This window comes from Mytilus galloprovincialis, chromosome 14 (genome assembly GCF_965363235.1).
Source record: "Mytilus galloprovincialis chromosome 14, xbMytGall1.hap1.1, whole genome shotgun sequence".
Taxonomy (NCBI): Eukaryota; Metazoa; Mollusca; class Bivalvia; order Mytilida; family Mytilidae; genus Mytilus; species Mytilus galloprovincialis.
Window position 1 is genome coordinate 70,660,316 of NC_134851.1, and position 18,649 is coordinate 70,678,964.

Sequence of the window (18,649 nt, forward strand, 5' to 3'; positions counted from 1 at the left end):
GGTTTACACTCTGTCCGTGACAAGTTTCAGATCAAGTTTCATGAATTTTGTTCCAGTCTGATTATTTTGTGCAGAGTTATGGTTCTTTGACATAGAAAGTTCACTGAAATAATCAGTTTTCCACACTTGTTTTTTGGCATTCTTGAATATATTGATTTAATCATGTTAATATCATAATTAGTATATACTTTTATCATGACAAATCATTACAGTTCAAGTTTGAATTTTGTTCCGGTCTGATGTTTTTGTGCAGAGTTATGGTTCATTGACTTAGAATATTCACTCAAATATTCAGTTTTTCCCCTTTTTTGTCATGCTTGAAGATGTTGATTTAAAAATTGGTATATAATTTTATAATGACAAGTCATTACGGTTAAAGTTTTAGTTTTGTTCAAACTTCAGGTCTGATGTTGTTGTGCAGAGCTATGGTCCTTTGACTAGGAAAATGCACTAAAAATAATAAGTTTTACGCATTTTTTTTTTGGTCATGCTTGAATATATTGATTTTAAAATTGGTATATTGTTTTAAAATGACAAGTTACAAATAAAATTAGAATTAATTTATAGTCTGCATGGTCATTTCGTGCAGAGTTATGGTCTTTGGACTTAGAAAATTCACTTAAATAATCAGTTTGCAGCACTTTTTTTCGTCATGCTAAAAGACATTTACTTGATATTTGTTATATAGTTGATGCCAGTATTTTGTTCAGATACAATGAATTCTTAAAATAGGTAGGGATGAGAGATTTATCTAGTAATATGGCTTTAATTTACATATTAGCTTTCTTTTCATGACTTCATAAATAGCATGAATAGCACACATTTTGATTTTTCCACAAAATTTCAAAGAAAACATGTCAGGCTATTCTCCATGCTCATCCTTGCATTGACAAAAAACCCTTTTAAAAATATTTTTTATGTTTGTCATAACACATGTAACATATAACAAATACATCTGAAATATTTAGTTTGTTAAAGCCTGCCTCTTTGTTTCCATATGCATACATATTGTTGAAATCCAGATCTTCCTACATATTTTCACCAACATCTTACAACCTTTTTGGATAAAGTTTAACGTTTTATAAGAAAAGCTGTACAAAAAAAGTTTTATTTCCCTTTCTTACGTGTCTTTTATGTACTTCAAACAATGGACTTAATATTCAGGGAAAAATATGGCCCTAACTGAAGTTACTCCTTAAATTAAAAATATGAATATATACAAATATATATAACATTTCTACACCCTCTGACCATAATTGACATTCTCAACAAAATACCATGTTCTGTAATATGAATCTTGGATTTGTCAAAACAGCTAAAAATGTATGGCAGTTTATGTTTTATTTTTCATATTGCAAACACATACATATATGCACAGCTAGTGCTCTACCTCTAGATTAATGTCCTGTCATTTTGATTTATTCATGGATATAAAGGTAATATGTATTTCTTTATTAGATACGATTAGACATACGTAATCCCTGGGCACATTGTGACTTTACAGAATGGACTGCTATAAAATATACAGATTCCATCCAGTTGATGGGACAACTTATTAGCAACCTCAAGCTGAGTATCAGAGAGGAAAACAGAATATTGGCAGAGCTAAACAGATGGGCAATGAATGGTAAGAGTATTGTTTAATATAAGTTGCTTTGCTACTGTCTCATTTATGTATACAGGTTAACCTGTCTTATCCGACACCTGAGTATTCCAACAGCCTGCTTTAACCGACACATTTTTCTGGTCCAAAAATATACCCATCATTGCTGAAAAAAACTGCTGTCCAATGACTTATTTTTCCCCTCATTTAATTGTATGTTCGTCCTCATGAACTGATAGTCCAATATAATTGCCCGTGTTCCGAAAAAACAACAGACGTTGTCCTTTATATCGTAGAGCCATTCCCTTGTTCTCGAAAATGATCTCTTGAGTTTCTTGCAAGAAGCAGGAATTGCTTAACAATATAGTTTAATGGGGTCCTTATTGATCAAGTATCATTGGTTTTATATGTTACACTGTCATTACTATATTTTATTTTGTTGTCAAAGGATCAGAAATTGTTACACTGTTTTTTTTTTCCTTGGCAAATCTTTGCCGGTTTAAAAATCTTTTTTTTCGTACTAATGATTCTTTTAAAATTTCGTCTATGACCATGCAAAAGGGATTTTTTTTATCTAATTAGATAAGTAAAACCCCCTCGCATGTTTTATGCGCCTGAACCAAGTCCTGAAAATGTTTATACTGTGTACAGACTTCACACGTAGGAAAGTATGCTTCGCCTTCATATTTGATTCCTTTTTAGTCGATCAGAGATCACTGGTTTTTTGTTGTTGTTTTTTTTATTTGTTTTTCTTCTGGTTTTTTTTCACCATACAGAAAATTAGTTGATCTTTGTTTTTTCCTTCTAAATTTAAAAATCCATGCCACTTTACTCTGTTGGAAAGTTATATATTATTGTCAATCAAATAAATTTCAAGCATTAAATCTCTTAGTGATGAATAATATTATTTTCAAATTTATTTTTGAGACGACACGACCCCTTCACATCTTACCTGTCGTAGTTGTGCTCAACTGTAGGCGTAGACAATTGTTGAAAAGGTCTATTACAAAGGTTCCTGGTTTGATCTCCGCCCCAGGGAGAAAATTTCGGCTCACCCTTGGCACCATTTGTGAGTATGGTCTTGAGGAAACGATGATAGTCTGTCGGAAAAATACGACAAATGACTGACCCATGTTAAGAGAGAGCCAGTATTTGGAAAAAAAGAGCAGGCTAATGCTGCTACAAGGCAACACACACCCGCAAAGTGGAAAAGGATTAATATAAGTTGCAATAACTTGTTTCCCAATCCACTATATATAAATATGTTTAAACTACAACAAATTATACAACATGATCCAAATTGAAGACATCATAAAATATATTCCTCTTATAAGAAACACAGAAAATACATTTCTGATACATTGATCAGCAATCCATACATGATTTTGCAAACAAATGATCTTGTTTTATAGGTCACCATTTCCTGAGTGGAACAAGACTTGGTTTAGAGATAGTGGAGGACATTCGTCAACAAACACATGTTCTTAGTGAATATGTACAGACTGTGTGTTCTGCAAGCGACAGTGAGTTTATCAGAGTGCAAAAAGAATTATCAAGAATAGAAAACGATTTACAGGGAAGAATAAAGAGTTTAGAAAGTGTATGTAAAATTAACAAATAATATGCAACTATTGTATATAAGTTACACTTTAGAAATACTCAGTGATATGCATGATATTTTCTGGAATCCATAAAAGGATAAATAATTTTTATTCCATCAGCAGTATTTTGTTTTATGTATGGTAAAAGAAACATAGATACATATAGAAATTGTAGAAATAGACTTACAAATAGATAGTCATGGTCTGTCTAAACATGATAGAAAAAGTTGATAATCTGTCAAAAATGTGTCTGTCTGGTAGTAGCTACTTGTTTTTATACCCCTGCTTGATACAGGCAAAATCATCACCCAATTCCTTACATGAGTTTCTTTTCCTTCAATAAGGATTTAGCTCATGTTTGCATTCATTTCTACATCATCATGTGTAGGAGATTGAAAAAAACTGTAAAAGAAAAATAATCAGAAAATGGTATCTAGCAATTTGGAATAATTACTGAAATCATGAATTTACTGGACTACTGTCCTTTAAAGACACTTTTAAGTGTTTTTACCTAATATTTTGAACACTGTTACAGATAGATAGGAAGCTATTAAATCAAGAGTTCCAAATGGTGAAGTTGATTTCATCTCTTCTTAAATTTTACGGACACCATCACGAGTTGGTTGACTGTTTTTAAATAACCATTTCATAAATGATATTGGATATTTTCCTTATGTTGTAACTTCAATCCCCTTCTCTTTCATAAATGTGACCTACCGAATTAAACTATTTACCGGATTTGTTATCTCATAAGCAACACAACAGGTGCCAAAAGTGGAGCAGGATCTGCTTATTCTTCCGGAGCACATGAGATCACCCCTTGTTTTTGGTGGGGTTCGTGTTGTTTATTCTTTATTTTTCTATGTTGTGTCATGTGTACTATTGTTTGTCTGTTCTGTTTGTCCTTTTTCATTTTAAGCCATGGCGTTGTCAATTTATTATCGATTTATGAGTTTGACTGTCCCTCTGGTATCTTTCGTCCCTCCTCTATGAGTTTGACTGTCCCTCTGGTATCTTTCGTCCCTCCTCTATGAGTTTGACTGTCCCTCTGGTATCTTTCATCCCTCTTCTATGAGTTTGACTGTCCCTCTGGTATCTTTCGTCCCTCTTCTATGAGTTTGACTGTCCCTCTGGTATCTTTCATCCCTCTTCTATGAGTTTGACTGTCCCTCTGGTATCATTCGTCCCTCTTCTATGAGTTTGACTGTCCCTCTGGTATCTTTCATCCCTCTTCTATGAGTTTGACTGTCCCTCTGGTATCTTTCGTCCCTGTTCTATGAACAGCACATATGACCAGTAATTATAAGCATTGAATGCATCTTTTTGTAATTTTTTTGGGGTGTAAAAGTTCTTCATTCTAGGAATGTGCACAGGATCAACTCTTTTACAACCCTATAAAATTACTTAAAAAACATGCAATTCTTATGCTTAGTTCGTTTCTCTGTGTGTTACATTTTAATGTTGTGTTGTTGTTCTCCTCTTATATATAATGTGTTTCCCTCAGTTTTAGTTTGTAATCCTGGCTTGTTTTTTTCTATCGATTTATAAGTTTCGAACAGAGGTATACTGCTGTTGCCTTTATTTATAATTACAGTTTTATGCTAGGGTCTTAAAAAATCGATTTTCATCATTTATTTCTTTAGTTAACCTGTGCACTTTATTGTGATGGCACATGTCATCATGAACTTACACTTCATTGGGATATGAAGGTTAATTTAAGTATGATGCACAAGCATTGTTATCCAGTCAAAATAACGGATTCTTATAAAACAAACATATAAAAAAGAAGATGTGGTATGATTGCCAATGAGACAACTGTCCACAAGAGACCAAAAAGACACATACATTAACAACTATAGGTCACCCTACCGCCTTCAACAATGAGCAAAGCCCATACTGCATAGTCAGCTATAAAAGACCCCTAAATGACAATGTAAAACAAACGGCCTTATTTATATAAAAAAATGAATGTAATGTAATTATTAGATCCACAGTTAGACAAAATGAATAATTTCATCTTTATATAGGTGATGGCCAATGATAACTCTACCCAATTTTTTGGTTTCTTAATTTCTTGTAAATATGCTAGTGATAGGTAAGAACTTATCAGCAAAATATTTTAATACGCCAACATTTTCAATTTGACACAGATTCTTATTGCTGTGTACTAGATACAAGGGCTTTCATATATATCGTATCTAAACATACAGTTTATTTTGTCATGTTATTGCCTTTCCTTGTAAGGTTTATTAATTATTTTCTTTGCCATCCATTTTCACAAACACCAAACTGAACATCAACACTAATTCACTTGATTGCTTCTTTACTATACAGTTACATTTGAAATGTATATAGTTTTGAGTTAAATGTCCTTAAAGGTACTCAATTATTTTTCAGAAATCTATGGAGCATGATGAAACATTAAGTGAGTATATTTATTGTTTCATACATATACCTGAAATAGAAACAACAAGGGTATGGAGTATTCATCCATGACACATAATCAGTACACACAGACAAAAAGCAAAGGAATAGCACTTAAATTGCTGTTCTTCATCTATACATTTTCACAGAATATGAAAGATATTTCTTACATCACAATTTACTGATTGCAATTCAATAGAGGGATTTCTTGTGGTAGAAATGATACTTGGGTTAATACCAAAAGACAACAAACTTTAAAACATATTTAATAACAGAAATAGTGATTCACTATTCATGCTATTGTCTAAAAGAATTCACAAGCATCACAACTGTTGAAATCAACTAATTTGATTAAATTAATGACCAGGAATATCTTTTTTACTGTTTGCATACTAAGTGTAAATCAATTTATTACATTGGTTGCAATGAATTACATTATATTAGTTTAAACAATATTTATTCAAAAAGTGCATGAAATATAAATATACAATTTAAATACAGGGAATTACATTGATTTCCCAGTTAAATAAAAACCGATAATTTCACATGTGAAATAAACTTGGTTATTTCACTCTCTGACGTCATGCAACAATAGGTGTTGTCAAGACGTCAATAATGGCGGATCAAAACAAATTGTGAATGCGTAGAAAAAAGATATAGTTTCTTACATGTTTTACATTAATTTCTTTAAAAAAATCCATTTGCCAATGTAATAAAAAGAATAACTAATTAAAGAATTCAAATATCTAAAAATATTCAACTCGTGACCGCACAACACTGATAATTAACTCATGCGCTACGCGCATTCGTGAATTAATGTGTTGTTTGGTCACTCGTTGAATATTTTTCTCTATTTGAATTCTTCGATTAGTTATTCTATATGTATTAACAATTTCCCAAAACAATAAAAAAAAAATAAACAAATTGGATAGCAGAAGGATAACAGCTACTGTAAATTCAGAAATTATTGCATGTTTTAATTTATAATAAGGAGATGAGGTATGATTGCAGCCAACAACTATCTAAATGAGTCAAAATTTAAACAACTATAGCTAGGTCTCTGTATGTCATTCAGCAATCAGGAAATCCACACTCTATAGTCAGCTATAAAAGATTGAAAAAACTAACGACCTCATCTTTGACAAAACAATTTATATAAATAAAAAAACACTAGATATAAAACATAACAAACAAACAAAGACATAACGAAAACACTGAAGAAGAGGGAGATCAATAAAGTACATTGAAAGAACTTCTTATCTATACAACAAAGATAATCTTATTTAGAACTGGTGCTTCATAAGGACTAAAGACAGAAAATATAGAAAAATCATAAAAAAATGTGTGATCTATTGCAACTAAAATAACTGAATTATTTTTCAGATACCTTGAAAGAAGAAATAAAAAAGCAAGTTGAAGATCATATTCCACCACATATTCGAGGTATGCATAATTGTGATTTAATTAGTCTCTATTGTCAATAATCATGCTAGCACATCAGTTATAATATATTTATAACAGATAGCCAGTGCTCTACATTTATATAAACTGGTACATAGATGATGGGGTAGAAAATATTGAAAACAGCACTTTTAAAAATTTCATGCATTTGTAGCTCCTTTCTGGATTTACCCTTGTAAGGAACACTCAAAGCCAAAGATGTATAGCTTGTATACGGACCAAAACAGTTTGAGAGAACAATAGCCCTTATCTTTCTTGCAACTTGTATATTATTGATTAAAGTTTTCTGCTGTATCCAGTTTCAATTTTCAGAAGTAACCTAGCTACCGGATATGTAATAATATACAATTCCATAATCGAAAAATAAACCAACAGTTTATAAAGTACAAATTTTACTACACCGGAAACAGAACCTTAAGTTAGCCAAATCTGAACATGGTATCTGAGCTTGCGTCACTGATGAGTCTTATGTAGATGAAACGCGCGTCTGGCGTACTAAATTATATTTTCGAAAACTAAGAATTTTCTTATCCAAGGCATAGATTACCTTAGCAGTATTTGGCACAACTTTTGGGAATTTTGGATCCTCAATGCTCTTCAACTTTTTACTTGTTTGGCTTAATAAATATTTTGATATGAGCGTCACTAATGAGTCTTATGTAGACGAAACACCCGTCTGGCGTACTAAATTATAATCCTGGTACCTTTGATAACTTTACGTGTTAGATATATTTTTTGTAATTAAAGACCAACTGCCCTGAACTTGACTTTTGCCTGTATTTAGCTGGTTTTTTTTAAATTGAATTTTGAGAAAAGTTTAGTTATTACAGGATTTTATTTTTGCTAACCTCCTAGGTTTGAACAAGCACTTTTTTGCTGTCATTTAGTTCAGTATTTAGCTGTTGTTTTTTTTTATTGAATTTTGAGGAAAGTTAAGTTATTACAGGATTTTATTTTGGCTAACCTCCTAGGTTTGAACAAGCACTTTTTTGCTGTCATTTAGTTCATCTTACCACTCTACAACAAGGATCACAGGAAATTTAAAGTATTGAAGTCTACTGCAGCGCTCAGGAAGCTAAAAATAAAAGAAATACATAATCCAGCTTCTTTTCTTTGGAAATACAAGTTAAGATGATCAGCTTTTGTTGCAAATAAGTTGATTTGAAGCAAATGTATGAGGAGATAAAAATACCTTAACTTGTTTTTCATTGACCTACTGTTTAAACAAAGGGGTTCTCAACATTCATACTACATTACCATTTATTAGAAAACACTTCGGAAAAAATGTTTTGTTACACCTACTTCAGAAACCTTAACAATTTTTAAGTACATTTTAAGATTGTCTTCAAAACTGTTTGTAGGCAATAAACCAATAAAAAAATTATTACAAATGTAAGTAAAATTGAGAATAGAAACGGAAAATGTGTCAAAGAGACAACAGAAAACAGCAGAAGGCCACCGATGGGTCTTCAATACAGCGAGAAAGTCCTGCATCCGGAGGCGTGCTTCAGTTGGCCCCTAAACAAAAATGCATATTACATGTACAATTTCAGTGATAGTTGACGTCATACTAAAACTCCACTTTTAAATCTATAAAAGAAACTAAAATTTGATTAATTGGACAACTTTATAGATAAATGTTCCTTAGGGGATCTAGTTTATAAATTGTATCCGAAGTTTTGATCCATCGACAAACATGGCTGCCATGGCTAAAAATAGGACATAGAGGTCAGATGCAGTTTTTGGCTTATCTTTCAAAAACTAAAACTTTTACAGCAAATCTGACATGGGGTAAAATTGTTCAATTGGTCAAGATCTAACACTCCATTGTTGGGTTGCTGCCACTGAATTGGTACTTTAAACGAAATTTTGCATATTTTTGTTATTATTTTGAATATTAATATAGATAAATATAAACTGTAAACAGCCAAATTGTTTAGCAAAGTAAGATCTACAAAAAAATTAATCTGACCAAAATTGTCAATTGACCCCTTAAGGAGTAATTGCCCTTGAAAGACAAATTTTCACAATTTGTTCATCCATTAAAAAATCTTCTCTGCTGAAAAACAAGTGAGCGATTCAGGCTCTTGAGAGCCTCTTGTTTCTTAAAATGTCCTGTTCCAAGTCAGGAATTTGCAATTGTTATCGCATAGTCTGTTTTTATACAACCGCAAAAAACAATTTCTATCGTATAATGCTATGATGTTGTTGTCGACATCTGAAGACATTTGGTTTCCAGACCATAACTTAAGTTAAAGTGAATGGATCTCTTTGAAAATTTAACAGAAGGTTCAATACCACAAGCGAAAGATTGGGGTTGATTTTGGTTGTTATGGTACCAACCGTTTATTAATTAGGGGCCAAAAACAAGCAATTTTTTAGGGGGACATTGGAACTCTGTTCTTTTATCATGGTTCTTTTATCAATGTGATAAGGTCAGTTGCTATGTTATAACAAGTTATTTATAGCTTGAAAGGGTATTGCATCGTTTAGTGATGTGGCATTTATCAAAAGTCAATCAAGCAAAAGGTTCTATCAAATCACCTTTAGTATTAACCCCAAAAATGATGTTTATACACAAATTAGTCAGCAATTCATCAACACAAATAGCATAGATTATATTGATCTGTTACTTAGCTGGTAACAGGTAAATCAGGGACGATAATTTAATATTAAGACTGAGAAAGGGTCATGGAGATTTGTAAATGAATATCCAGGCCTATATCTTCAGTTCATGGTCAAAATTAAATTTACAAATCAGACATCAGCTTGTACAATTTCTTTTCTTTGCAGCTCACCATGAACAAGAAATAGGAGAATGGGAGCAAGACCAAACTACCTTTTTGGAAACCAGAGCAACACGTCACATACTTGAGTCTCTACCCTCACATAACTGTATTGTTGTGACAGGAAGCTCGGGCTGCGGTAAATCTTCAAACATACATCAAGCTGCCTTACACTTACGTGACAGTTTTGGATATGAGATAATACCAGTGTTAACAGGACCATCAGACATTATGAATTATCATAATGAAAACAAAAAACAAGTGTTTGTTGTAGATGACATCTGTGGGAAGGAAACAATAAACACACAAACATTACAGACGTGGAGAGATTATTCAGAAAAAATTGAGAAAATATTTAAAGTTGCAGACAAAGATGTTGCAGGTAAAAATGATGAAACGGTTTTAAAAGTATCAAGTCCAAAACTACTGCTGTCTTGTAGACTGCATATATATAAAGAAGCTCAGTTTCAACGTATTTCATTATTCACAAAAAAAGAATGCAATTTATTATCTCCCGAGTTGTGTCTGCTGGAAGCTGAAAGAATTCATATGCTGCACAAGTATCTTCCTGATGACATAATTGACAATATAAAACAAGTCACAGAGAACGTTGATTACTTTCCCTTGCTTTGTAAATTGTCAAAAGACAAAACATCTGAGGAAGTGAAGAAACTGTTTACAGTTCCTTTAATCAGTATTAAACAGAACATAAACAACATTATTCATGAAAACAAAGAACAATTTTGTGTTCTTGTTCTGTGTATCATTTTTAATGAAGGATTTGATACAGATTGGCTCAAATTAGGATCAGTTTCAGAAAGGAAGAACATGGAATTGGATAAACTTGAGTACATTGTTAAAGAATTTGATATAGACTTAAGCAAACAGAAGCATAGAAATTCTTTAAAAGCTTGCTTTTCAACATTAAATGGCACCTACTTAAAACTGAGAGGAACAGAGTATAGAATGATACATGACAAAATATATAAAATGGCAGCTGTAATCTGTGGACAACACCTTACAGAATGTTTTATCAAATATGCTCCAGCTATATTTATTCGGGATAATTTTATCTTTGAATCTGTAACGGATGTCCATGAAAATGATAATTTAATTGTATTATTAAAAGACGAAGAAGAAGATTATTTTGAACGACTGTTATGTGACTTAACACGGCATGCTATTATAAGTACATTCAATAATTACCAGTTAATTCATAAGACATTTAGAGATAAGTTAATAAGCTTTTTAAAAAGGAGAAATGATGCAAACACAGTATTAACAAAGCTTGATACAGAAGGTTGCAAAACAATCGAATATGGTGATCAAGAATATCCGTATGACACACACTATTATACAACACCTTTAATAGAATCATCAATAAGGGGATACTTTGATATCGTTGAATTTCTAATTGTTAATGTTAAATGTAATGTGAATAACACAGACGAAAGAGGCAATTCTCCTATACATAAGGCATCTGAAAGAGGACATACAGCTATAGCTAAACTATTATTAGAGAACAATGCTGATGTATCTCAATGTAACAATGATAAAAATTCTCCATTGTATGCAGCCTGTAAAGGAGGATATAAAGATACAGTAGAACTGTTACTTCAGAACAATGCTGATGTCAACCAGTGTGGTAAGGATGGAACACCTCCGTTGTATATGACCTGTACAGGAGGACATAAAGATACAGTAGAACTTTTACTTCAGAACAATGCTGATGTCAATCAGTGTAATGAGGATGGAATATCTCCATTGTATATGGCCTGTAAAAGAGGATATAAAGATACAGTAGAACTGTTACTTCAGAACAATGCTGATGTCAAGCAATGTAATCAGTATGCTGAGTCTCTATTGTATGTGGCCTGTGAAAGAGGATATAAAGATACAGTAGAACTGTTACTTCAGAACAATGCTGATGTCAATCAGTGTAATCAGTATGGTATGTCTCCATTGTATGTGGCCTGTGAAAGAGGACATAAAGATACAGTAGAACTGTTACTTCAGAACAATGCTGATGTCAAGCAATGTAATGAGTATGGACAGTCTCCATTGTTTGTAGCCTGTGAAGGAGGACATAAAGATACAGTAGAACTGTTACTTCAGAACAATGCTGATGTCAAGCCATGTAATGAGTATGGTCAGTCTCCATTGTATGTGGCCTGTGAAAGAGGACATAAAGATACAGTAGAACTGTTACTTCAGAACAATGCTGATGTCAATCAGTGTGATGAGGATGGACAATCTCCATTGTTCGTGGCCTGTGAAGAAGGACATAAAGATACAGTAGAACTGTTACTTCAGAACAATGCCAATGCTGATGTCTCTAAGTGCAATAAGTATGGAACACCTCCATTGTTTGTAGCCTGTAAAGGAGGACATAAAGATACAGTAGAACTGTTACTTCAGAACAATGCTGATGTCAATCAGTGTAATCAGTATGGTATGTCTCCATTGTATGTGGCCTGTAATAGAGGATATAAAGATACAGTAGAACTGTTACTTCAGAACAATGCTGATGTCAAGCAATGTAATCAGTATGCTGAGTCTCTATTGTATGTGGCCTGTGAAAGAGGATATAAAGATACAGTAGAACTGTTACTTCAGAACAATGCTGATGTCAAGCAATGTAATGAGTATGGACAGTCTCCATTGTTTGTAGCCTGTAAAGGAGGATATAAAGATACAGTAGAACTGTTACTACAGAATAATGCTGATGTCAAGCAATGTAATGAGTATGGTCAGTCTCCATTGTATGTGGCCTGTGAAAGAGGACATAAAGATACAGCAGAACTGTTACTTCAGAATAATGCTGATGTCAATCAGTGTAATCAGTATGCTGAGTCTCCATTGTATGCGGCCTGTGAAAGAGGACATAAAGATACAGTAGAACTGTTACTTCAGAACAATGCTGATGTCAAGCAATGTAATGAGTATGGACAGTCTCCATTGTATGTGGCCTGTGCAGGAGGACATAAAGATACAGTAGAACTGCTACTTCAGAACAATGCTGATGCCAATCAGTGTGATGAGGATGGAACACCTCCGTTGTATGCGGCCTGTGAAAGAGAACATAAAGATACAGTAGAACTGCTACTTCAGAACAATGCTGATGCCAATCAGTGTGATGAGGATGGAACACCTCCGTTGTATGCGGCCTGTGAAAGAGAACATAAAGATACAGTAGAACTGTTACTTCAGAACAATGCTGATGTCAATCAGTGTGAGGAGGATGGACGATCTCCATTGTTCGTGGCCTGTGCAGGAGGACATAAAGATACAGTAGAACTGTTACTTCAGAACAATGCTGATGTCTCTAAGTGCAATAAGTATGGAACACCTCCATTGTTTGTAGCCTGTAAAGGAGGACATAAAGATACAGTAGAACTGTTACTTCAGAACAATGCTGATGTCAATCAGTGTGAGGAGGATGGACAATCTCCATTGTTCGTGGCCTGTGCAGGAGGACATAAAGATACAGTAGAACTGTTACTTCAGAACAATGCTGATGTCTCTAAGTGCAATAAGTATGGAACACCTCCATTGTTTGTAGCCTGTAAAGGAGGACATAAAGATACAGTAGAACTGTTACTTCAGAACAATGCTGATGTCAATCAGTGTGAGGAGGATGGACAATCTCCATTGTTCGTGGCCTGTGCAGGAGGACATAAAGATACAGTAGAACTGTTACTTCAGAACAATGCTGATGTCTCTAAGTGTAATAAGGATGGACAATCTCCATTGTTCGTGGCCTGTGAACAAGTACATAAAGATACAGTAGAACTGTTACTGCAGAAAAAGGCTGATGTCTCGCAGTGTAATACAAAGGGAGATTCTCCTCTACATGCTGTTTTGTTAAAAATGTTAATGGATTCGTATTCCAAAACATATTCCAAAAAAAACATTACTAGACAATTTTTAAAGAGATTCATTAAAACTGTAAAAGCATTACTTGCATGGAAAGCAGATGTTACATTGCTTAATAAAAATGGTCAGACACCACTTGATATTGCCCGTGCATTACAATGGAAGGAACTTGTAAATCTTTTTGAGGAAAATCTTCAACTTAAGAATCTCAATTAAAGTAAACATTTCATGAATTTGAGTTTGAATTTTACAACAAAAACATATTGTTACATTATAATAATTGTATCACTATAAAGGAAGTCAATGTATGCACACATAATCCAGGTGTTACTTAAACCAGACATTATTTCTAATTAGCTCTGTAGGTAATTTAAAGGAATATATAACAGAAGTAACTAACTAAGATTTATCTAAGATCATTACAATAAATGTCTGGACAAGATTTATCTAAGATTACAATAAATGTCTGGACAAAAATTGATCTAAAATTACAATAAATGCCTGGACAATGTTTAATAATTTCTACATTCTCTAAAGCAATCGATTAATTTGAATTTTGAAAATAGTATATTTTTATAACTAGACTCAAATATCGTACGTTGTATTGTAATAAATACTACATGTATCTGTGTGTGGTAATATACACTTTAATTACATTGTATGAAATACTATGACGTTCCAGTCAAGTAAAAACCATATCATGGAATTTATTTTTTGTTTTTAAAATTATTGATATCAATAGTTTTCTGATAAAATTATTGTTTCATAAAAAAAATTCATATTGCTCATTTTTTTTTTTTGCTTGTTTTTCCTTATATACTCAGCAACACAAATAATGAACCACTTCTTTTAATGTATTATAGTTTCCGGATTTCAGCTTTTGCTAGAAAAATCATCAAAACTTATTAATTATTACCTTGAAATTGATACACGTTTTAAACCTAACATACGTTTTTAGTTTCACTAGCGACAATTGGGGTTTCACAAAAAGGGCAATGAGTCATACATGTAAGTTTGACATTTATAAAAGCAAAGTTTAAAAAAAAATCTTATTCGATTAAGAAACTAAACATATTTTTCTTTTTCGCAGGGGAAAAGATGAAATTAAAAAAAAAATAAGTTTCATGAGTTATTTTTTATAAAGTCAAATATTAATGAACGATAGTTATGGAAGGTAGCAATCTATAACACTTCTGTATTGCCGACTAAAATTTATATAGTTTCTGCTGGGTACAAATCCTGTTAAGTGCATTTTAGCGGACTTTTTAAAATTGTTTGACTGTGTGTTTTAAATTGGTTGTGTTTTCTGTATTTGCATTGCTAGTTGTTTTATATCCATACAATGTTCTATTACATCTGTAGAATATAGTTAGTTAAATACAACTGTATTCCCAGACAAAGATTTTATATATATATTACTTTATTATTTTTATACGACCGCAAAAATTTTAATTTTTCGTCGTATATTGCTATCACGTTGGCGTCGTCGTCCTGCGTCGTCTTGCGTCGTCGTCGTCCGAATACTTTTAGTTTTCGCACTCTAACTTTAGTAAAAGTGAATAGAAATCTATGAAATTTTAACACAAGGTTTATAACCACAAAAGGAAGGTTGGGATTGATTTTGGGAGTTTTGGTCCCAAAATTTTAGGAATTAGGGGCCAAAAAGGGCCCAAATAAGCATTTTTTTGGTTTTCGCACTATAACTTTAGTTTAAGTAAATAGAAATCTATGAAATTTTGACACAAGGTTTATGACCACAAAAGGAAGGTTGGGATTGATTTTGGGAGTTTTGGTCCCAAAATTTTAGGAATTAGGGGCCAAAAAGGGCCCAAATAAGCATTTTTTTGGTTTTCGCACTATAACTTTAGTTTAAGTAAATAGAAATCTATGAAATTTTGACACAAGGTTTATGACCACAAAAGGAAGGTTGGGATTGATTTTGGGAGTTTTAGTTCAAACAGTTTAGAAATTAGGGGCCAAAAAAAGGGCCGAAATAAGCATTATTCTTGGTTTTCGCACAATAACTTTAGTATAAGTAAATAGAAATCAATTAAATTTAAACACAAGGTTTATGACCACAAAAGAAAGGTTGGGATTGATTTTGGGAGTTGAGGTCTGAACAGTTTAGGAATTAGGGGCCAAAAAGGGGCCCAAGTAAGCATTATTCTTGGTTTTCGCACCATAACTTTAGTATAAGTAAATAGAAATCTTTGAAATTTAAACACAAGGTTTATGACCATAAAAGGAAGGTTGGGTTTGATTTTGGGAGTTTTGGTCACAACAGGTTTTTAGGAATAAGGGGCCCAAAGGGTCCAAAATTAAACTTTGTTTGATTTCATCAAAAATTGAATAATTTGGGTTCTTTGATATGCCGGATCTAACTGTGTATGTAGATTCTTAAATTTTGGTCCCGTTTTCCAATTAAGGTCCAAAGGGTCCAAAATTAAACTTAGTTTGATTTTAACAAAAAATGAATCCTTGGGGTTCTTTGATATGCTGAATCTAAAAATGTACTTAGATTTTTGATTATTGGCCCAGTTTTCAAGTTGGTCCAAATCGGGGTCCAAAATTAAACTTTGTTTGATTTCATCAAAAATTATATAATTGGGGTTCTTTGATATGCCAAATCTAACTGTGTATGTAGATTCTTAATTTTTAGTCCCGTTTTCAAATTGGTCTACATTAAATACAAAAGGGTCCAAAATTAAACTAAATCTGATTTAATAAAAATTGAATTCTTTGGCTTTTTTGATATGCTGAATTTAATCATGTACTTTAATAGATTTTTTATTATGGGCCCAGTTTTCAATTTGGTTCAAATCAGGATCCAAAATTATTATATTAAGTATTGTGCAATAGCAAGAAATTTTCAATTGCACAGTATTCAGCAATAGCAACAAATCTTCAATTGCACAGTATTGTGCAATAGCAAAAAATGTTCAATTGCACAGTATTGTGACAAAAAAATGGTGGGGGGGTGGGGTGTTTAATTTTTCTCATTTCAGATTTCATAAATAAAAAGAAAATTTCTTCAAACATTTTTTTGAGAGGATTAATATTCAACAGCATAGTGATTGCTCAAAGACAAAAAAAATATTTTAAGTTCATTAGACCACATTCATTCTGTGTCCAAAACCTATGGTGTGTCAACTATTTAATCACAATCCAAATTAAGAGCTGAATCCAGCTTGAATGTTGTGTCCATACTTGCCCCAACCGTTCAGGGTTCAACATATGCGGTCGTATAAAGCTGCGCCCTGCGGAGCATCTGTTTTTTTTTTTTTAAATAAAAGTATTTAACATACCTGCTATGTAACAATTCAAATTGGTGAAGGATTGTTTGTTTATTCAGTGCACTAAAACATGTCTTGCATTTTCTGCTAGAAAAAAACCCCACTATGTTTAAATGTCGCATACAATCTGCACCTCAATCATGTAAACTGAGAGAAAGAAAAGGATTGTTTTCCTGGTCTGTTAATCCATATATCAACCTGGTATTTTATCTCTGTTTTGATTCACAATGTTGATAAGTGAGACAGTGTACATGCCTGTATATGTAACAAATGTTAACATACAACTAGAAAAAACACAGACTGCACTAACAGCATATTCATTGTTGTTGTCGTTGTTCTGTAGATTTTATACGAATAATATTTTTTTCGTTTGACCCTTCTCTTCTCTTCACCCCATTTTTGTTGGGGTTTATGTTGCGTAGTCTTTTATTTTTTAAATTGTGGCATATGAACTATCATTTGTCTGCAGGTCTTTTTCATTTTTAGCTATGCCGTGGTCAGTTTATTTTCGATCTATGAGTTTGACTGTCTCTCTGGTATCTTTCGCCCCTCTTTTCTAATATTTTATATACACACAAATTCCTGTGGGTTTTTAAATTTAAATATATAACTGTTCTTTTTTTTAATCTCATTTATTCGTTAATTTAAATAAAATTGAAAATGGAAAGTTTCTTTTTGGAATCCAATTATTGTTTTATTGTGCATTATATCACATACTGATGATAAAATTAGTCGTGAAAGTTGTGGATATGCCCATGGTTGAAAACCAAATTATATTATGTACTTATATTCGTGTTTAATAAATAACATCCTACTTTTTATATGTGTAGATCCGTCATTGTTTTGACATTCATACTTACACAGATTATGAAATAGAAAATTGAATAAATACATTTAAGTTCACTTTAACTTTCTTTGTATTGTTATTATTAGTACATGATGAAAAGTTTATATGCAAAACTTAAGGTAGATTACATCAATAAGACAGCAACCCGACTATTTCCCAAGGCACGTTTTTAAATGATATTTTGCAGTTTCCATTAATATTCGACCATCATATGGATATACTAGTTGAAATCACCAACATCTAGAAAGAAACATTGTTAAATGCACATTACAGGCTTCTGGAGTATTCTACATTATTATGGGCCATGCTAAAGGCCTATAGTGATCAGTCAGCAACAAATTGAGTCCGTTCTATATCAAGAGAACCAATAGATATCATAGTTTATACTTGACATGCATATTAACCAACACCAGAGGGTGTGTCATCATGTTTGTAAAACTTCCACGGTCAAAGTTCAGGGTCTTCAGTTGACAACTCCATGATCTATGGAACAGATCGTGTCCGCTCTGTATCTGTAGAACCATTGTGATTTCAAAGTTTATACTTGATATATATATTAAATTGGATCTTAACCAAAAAAATATTATTATATCTCAAAAATGTAAATGTGTATCGTATGGTTCTATTTTTATGGATAAAGGCATGGAAGATGATTTTTAAGACGATGAATTCTTATTTTGCTTGTGATATGGTGGTATAAAGAAGGGAAAATCGATGGTCTTGATTACATGTAAATGTATTTCAGAAAAATACTAAAA

The 18,649-nt window shown here is 32.5% G+C and overlaps 1 protein-coding gene across 1 annotated transcript in view; it reads left to right on the top strand.

Moving 5' to 3' along the window:
* Positions 1 to 17,953, top strand: part of LOC143059764 (uncharacterized) — a 51,143-nt gene extending 33,190 nt beyond the window's left edge. The window contains exons 4-8 of the mRNA XM_076233322.1: positions 1,459 to 1,627; positions 3,016 to 3,203; positions 5,602 to 5,629; positions 7,012 to 7,071; positions 9,883 to 17,953. Of these exons, the coding sequence (XP_076089437.1) occupies positions 1,459 to 1,627; positions 3,016 to 3,203; positions 5,602 to 5,629; positions 7,012 to 7,071; positions 9,883 to 13,967 (4,530 nt within the window). The 3' untranslated portion in view covers positions 13,968 to 17,953. The remainder of the gene's footprint in view (positions 1 to 1,458; positions 1,628 to 3,015; positions 3,204 to 5,601; positions 5,630 to 7,011; positions 7,072 to 9,882) is intronic.
* The last annotated feature ends 696 nt before the right edge of the window (positions 17,954 to 18,649 follow it).